This window comes from Ammodytes marinus (genome assembly GCF_949987685.1).
Source record: "Ammodytes marinus genome assembly, chromosome: 9".
In the NCBI taxonomy this organism is placed as follows: Eukaryota; Metazoa; Chordata; class Actinopteri; order Uranoscopiformes; family Ammodytidae; genus Ammodytes; species Ammodytes marinus.
Genome location: NC_137213.1, coordinates 22238523 through 22244237, shown reverse-complemented (window position 1 = coordinate 22244237; position 5715 = coordinate 22238523). Strand labels below are relative to the sequence as shown.

Here is a 5715-nt window from a genome sequence, read left to right as displayed (position 1 = left end):
TGCGAGGGCATGTTCCCAAGGTAGTTGCCAGATAATGGGTTGTCCTTGTGGGGCAAGGTTGTACGAGCAAAACAAGAATGAACAAAAGAGGAATGTGGAAAACATATCGGATATATGAATAGGCCTATAAATAGAACAGTGACTCTACTAGTAATGTTACCCAGCCTCACTCTCTCTCCTTCTCCATCTCCCTGCTGCTTCATGGTCAGATCTCAGTTTCGCTGTGTCTTATTTCTGGGCGCTTTATGTTATGACGCCCTCTAGAGTAAAAAGCTGCACATAGTTTTGCTTTAACATCTCAGTGCAATGTTGGTCACCCTGGACCAGATTGAGTTGAATATAGACAGTCACAATTTTGACTTTTGAAACAGGATTTGTAAACAAAACAATATTCATATTTAGGATGTATTAAACGTGAATCAAATGGCAGATAGCACACATTTGTGATCTACAAACATTTGGAATCACACATTTGAAAGCATAGTTGAGCTGATATATCACAATGCATTGTTCGAGACGAAGTGTAACATGTTTAGCATTTGTCTCATTGTTGATTACAGTCAGACCTAACAGTATAGAGCCTTTCTTCTGAAAAAACAGTAAAAACAAAACTAATAGTTTGAGAGCCAACTGACTTATTACTTTTACATTGCAACAAGATTGCCACAGGTCCTAGAATGACCAATCATTAGATCTGTAATAAAATACATATTGTATTTTTTGTTTTGGTTTGATTCATAGTTATCTTTCCTGCTAATGTATTTGTTTAAGTTTTTCATAATGACTATGATAAAGCTAGAGTTTTGGCTCAAGTGCCAACTTACTCAGTCTGTAGTGTAGAATGGTGGTATGCACCTCAGTACAAATTTGAAAACTACTTAATTTTATTCTATTACTACACTTTTTACTCCATGTTAGAAAATATAAATGATTATGTCTTACTGTAAACAACTCAACAATATATCAAAGTCTAAATTTGCTATTTGAACAATAATAATAATAATAATAATAATAATAAATAATTAAATAATAAAATGCTACTTGCTCATTGATTCATCGGAAATTGGGTGATTATTTAATTTGGGTAGGCCTAAATGCTGTCTCCCTTGTTTTTATGCCGGTTATTTATGTAACATTTTCTTTCTTCAACTGTTATATGTTGGAAATGTGCCCCCATTACAGAGTTTTGATGTTTGTAAAAAAAGAAAGAAAGAAAAACACATGTACTTTTAGGAGGTATTACTATAAATACAGTAGAATCAATAGCCTAATTTCGCTGACTTTAATTTCATAGTAATTGGTTTATGAAGCTCTATAGTACTCAAAGGGAACATTTGTCTGCCCTTTGATACTTATAATTAGGCAATTTATCATTATAATACAATACAAGATTTGTACTTAAACAATAGCCTACATTCTCAAAGTCAATGTAGGACTTGTTGTTGTTTTTTACTTATGTTTATGAACTATATCCAATCGGTGTCCATCAAGTGCCTCGTGCAATATTTAAAAACTTAATACACTTAAATGTGTCACTCGCATCAGGTGACAACTTTATATAAGCCTAAATCAGTAGGCCTGTAGCCTATGGACCTGCATGGCCTGTAGTGCCCGACCCTGGAAGATGTAGGAATAATTCTAAAAATAGTATCAACACAGATGTTTCTTGTCTCGCCTCGTTAAAAGGCGTTACGCTACTAGTTGAAGAAGGCTCGAGCAGCCTATGTCTGGTGCCACAAGGACACACGGCGGCCTTTCATAACCCAGCGTCTGGGCCGTAAACTTTCCCGGTCCGTGTTGTAGGCCTTAAATCTACCACAGATTGAGAAAACACGTTTGTCTTTAAAGCGGCGGGCGCTACGGCTGACGTGGGCTCTGCGTTGTCCGCTTGTTTCCAATGTAGCCTATCTGGAGAGAGAGAGAGAGAGAGAGAGAGAGAGAGAGAGAGAGAGAGAGAGAGAGAGAGAGAGAGAGAGAGAAGAAAAAAACTACAGGCTCTCTTGGGGTTCCAACATCTGTGCATCCATCATCCACTGTCAGCTCAGCATTACCTCACTCTTAACACCAGCCTGCTGCCACTCACCCCTGCAGTTTAACTTTGGCGTGCATGCTCTCGCTCTCTCCCGCTCTCTCTCTCTCTCTCTCTCTCTCTCTCTCTCTCTCTCTCTCTCTCTCTCTCTCTCTCTCTCTCTCTCTCTCTCTCTCTCTTTATATCTCTCCCTCGCGCTCTCTCCCCTTTCCTGCATGCTTTTACGCCGCGCTGCTGCTGCTGCTGCTGCTGCTGGTAAAGACGCGGAGACAAGTAGGGGGAGGGTGGAGGTGATGGTGGGGGGGTTGTACAATTAAGAGCACATTGTAACGTCCTTGCGTTGCCTGCCGTGGCGGAAGAGGAGTGTGTGCCGTCCGTGAACGCAAACGACCGTCGGTGGACGAGAAGAGGATAGACAGAGAGAGAGATAGAGAGAGAGATAGGGCTAGAAATTGTAAAAGAAAAGAAAAGAGAAAAAGGAAGACAGGGGAATCACTCAAGATGCCCCGTTTTAGCGTAATGTGTCCTGAAGACTATGCCCTTCCGGCGTTCTGAGGGCTTGCTGTGAAGCCTGCAGTGAGCTACAAGCTGGCTGGCTGGCTGGCTATACGCTATGCTGCCTGACCCTGCTGTGTTGTGATAGCCTAAGTGTTGTCCGATTGTTTGGATTGCGGAAAGGGCTCCCATCAACCCAAATCAATGAGGATTCTGAGGCCATTCCTTCAGAAAGGAGCGCATATGCTGCAGTGTTTCTGTGGACAACGATCGAAGTCGACCACTATCACCGACGGTGAGAGACAGAGCATATAGCACCATATAGCAGCTATGTGGCTACCTCTGCTTTGCATGCTTTCCCTTCTTGAGTGATGGAAAATAAAGAAAAAGGAAAAGGGGGGAGATATAGAGAGAGGGATGGGGAGGGAGGGGGTGAAGGGGGAGGTGAGTGGTTTCATTGGCCACTAACATCTTCACAGAGTCTGCAGTGGAGAGAGAGCCTCTCCTTGCATCTGTTCCCCCAGTTCTTTGTGCAGATTATTAGCTGCTGGCAGTCAGCATCCAGCTGCACTGTACTCAGAGGGCTCCGGATACTTCACCAGACCGTGCAGTGTTCCAATGCTGCATCTGAAGCAGGGCCAAAAAAAAAATGGACAATGCAGGGATCAAGTCATTAAACTTCAGGGGCCCTGGAGAGGCAGACAGTGTTCTTTTTAGGGCCCCAGAACAAGCAGTTTGGCAGTTCAGCACCACGGAGAGCGCCACAGCAGAAGTAGAAGCGCAGGGCAGGTGCCCCCAAACTTTTCATGTTTAAATAGATTTAATCAAACCGGGACCCTTAAATGAACAAACTGTTCTTGCTTATTTGAGAAGACAGAGTTAAATCTACTCAACTGTCTCCACTATTGGTGGATAATTGTAATGGGTTCAAACTTGCGAAAAGTCTTCTGTAACTGCTCTTGGGGGTTAAATGAAATTTAATTTAGGGGGCCTCCTCACTTCTTTTTCCAGGACCCCTGGAAGTCCCCAAAACTCCACTTTAGCCTTTACTACTTAAACACATGTAGAAAAACAGGCCAAGCTAGAGTTTCACAGACACTGCATTTCCCTTCACCTGAAAAATATACTATATTAAACTTTTTATTGTGACTTTATGTTTACCATATGTCTTATGGTAAAACATACCTCATAACATGAAACCTCAATGACACACGCTCTCACATGTACACACACACACACACACACACACACACACACACACACACACACACACACACACACACACACACACACACACAACCATCACTCAACAGCGTTTGGCAATGAGCTTAGACGCCTGTCATGTCCTTCACTGCATTGCTGCTGTAATTCACTCACAACATGGCTGCATCTCTAAAGTCATTAAAAAAACCATGCATCAGTATTTCCAGCGCCACAAAAAAGGCCTTTCTTTTTACTGGGAGACATATGCAACACCTCCTCCTGTCACTTGCGTAACGAGGGATCTCCACCAGTCGTTCTCAGCTGGAGTGGCTCTTGAATTCAGGGCAGACGATTAGAAACTCCATTAAGCAAAGTTGATTCCTCTGAGGTGGTTGGACCAAAAGCAGCATGCACATTGGGAACTGTAGGACACTGAGATACGTCGTATGAAGCACTACACCAGTCCTTATCCTGCACATCTCCGCTCAATTTTAGATGAACCTCATGACCTCAATCCCACTTTGTGAGTCAGCTCATGGGTTTTGCCACAAATGTGCACATGAAGCTGCGTCGGGTCTCGCTTTGAAGTTTTTTGTCTAATGCCTTTTAACTTGAGAGCTCATTGATAAGTTCTATCTGTTTCTACTTGATTCTCTCTATTTGTGAATAAGTGTGGATCTCTCCCAAAGAGTGAGTTCCACTGGGTCTTTTTCCATTCAAGACACACACATGTCATTTCCAAATCAAGATAAAATATAAGGACAGACTGCTTTTTTTTTTTTTTTCAAAGCGGATGCTGAGCAGCTCACAGATGATTATGTAATCAGCCAATTTGAACTCTCATCTTGGAAACTTGGTTGTCTATTGTACGTCAGCAGTTATACATGACTGGCGTAGTGTGTGAATTGTTCATCAGACAAAGTGGGATCACACCTCATGTACAGCAGGAAGAGCAGAAAGTGTTTTTTTTTCATTTTGCTATTGGGATTTCAGGCAACAAGCCAAAATCACCACCAAGGGATTTGCTTTGAAATATGTGTCTGAGTAAGGCTTAAATGTTTGCACCTGGTTTCATTTTGAAGCGTCAAGCTTGCACCTTGCTTTTTCTTCCATCCGAGTTAAAATACAGTAGTTTGGATGTCTCGGTATAGATAGAGTGACTGCTTTGTAAACATGGATCAAAGAGATCATGCTGGTGTCTTCGCATATGGACGTGTGGCATTTTGAGTAGAATCAGAGCGATGAACCAACACCCTTTTGCTCTCTTGTCAAGCACAATTTGATTCAATGACTATGAAGTCATTTGTGTCAATGGTCTTAATTAGCAGTTGGTTGTCTTGTCTTTTGCATGTGTTTGTCTGGTTTCGTGGCTTTTTGCTTATGCGATAGAACAGCGGTGAGCTAAGTTGCTGAAATGGTAAACAATGGTAAAAATGTAGCAACATGGTCTTGCTTGTAATAGTTTGCATTTTGAGATGCTACATTTAATTTGAAAAGGGAATCACTTTGTGTAGTTTCTCCCCACTACCTTGTGCATTTATATATACATGTGCCTATCACACTAACTATAATGTAAAACTACGCTGTGATATGTGTTGAAAGTGTGCTGATTGAATGGACATGCCACGGTGAGAACTATAGCTCCATCTAGAGGGAGTGAACAAGTCTGAGAGGTGTCTCAAGGACACATTGGTGGGATGAACTCCAGAGTATGGAAACATCCTCTCTCTCTCTCTCTCTCTCTCTCTCTCTCTCTCTCTCTCTCTCTCTCTCTCTCTCTCTCTCTCTCTCTCTCTCTCTGTGCTCACCTGTGGTTCTGTCTATTTCCACAAGGGGGCAGCAGGTACAAAGAAATGGCTCAGAACTAGAACGTTATTCCTGTAGTGGTGGCTGTCATCTGAATGAGGACACAGGGATCCTTGGGTTTTGTTTTGCATAATTTCTCTCAGTTTTCAGAGACATTTTAGTTCCTATGCTGCAGTGGGGTG

The 5715-nt window shown here is 42.3% G+C and overlaps 1 protein-coding gene across 1 annotated transcript in view; it reads left to right on the top strand.

Annotated features, from left to right (window-relative positions):
• Positions 1-2728: 2728 nt before the first annotated feature.
• Positions 2729-5715, top strand: part of fgf12a (fibroblast growth factor 12a) — a gene marked incomplete at both ends in the record, with an annotated part of 36250 nt that continues 33263 nt past the window's right edge. The window contains one exon of the mRNA XM_080034668.1: positions 2729-2819. Within this exon, the coding sequence (XP_079890794.1) occupies positions 2729-2819 (91 nt within the window). The remainder of the gene's footprint in view (positions 2820-5715) is intronic.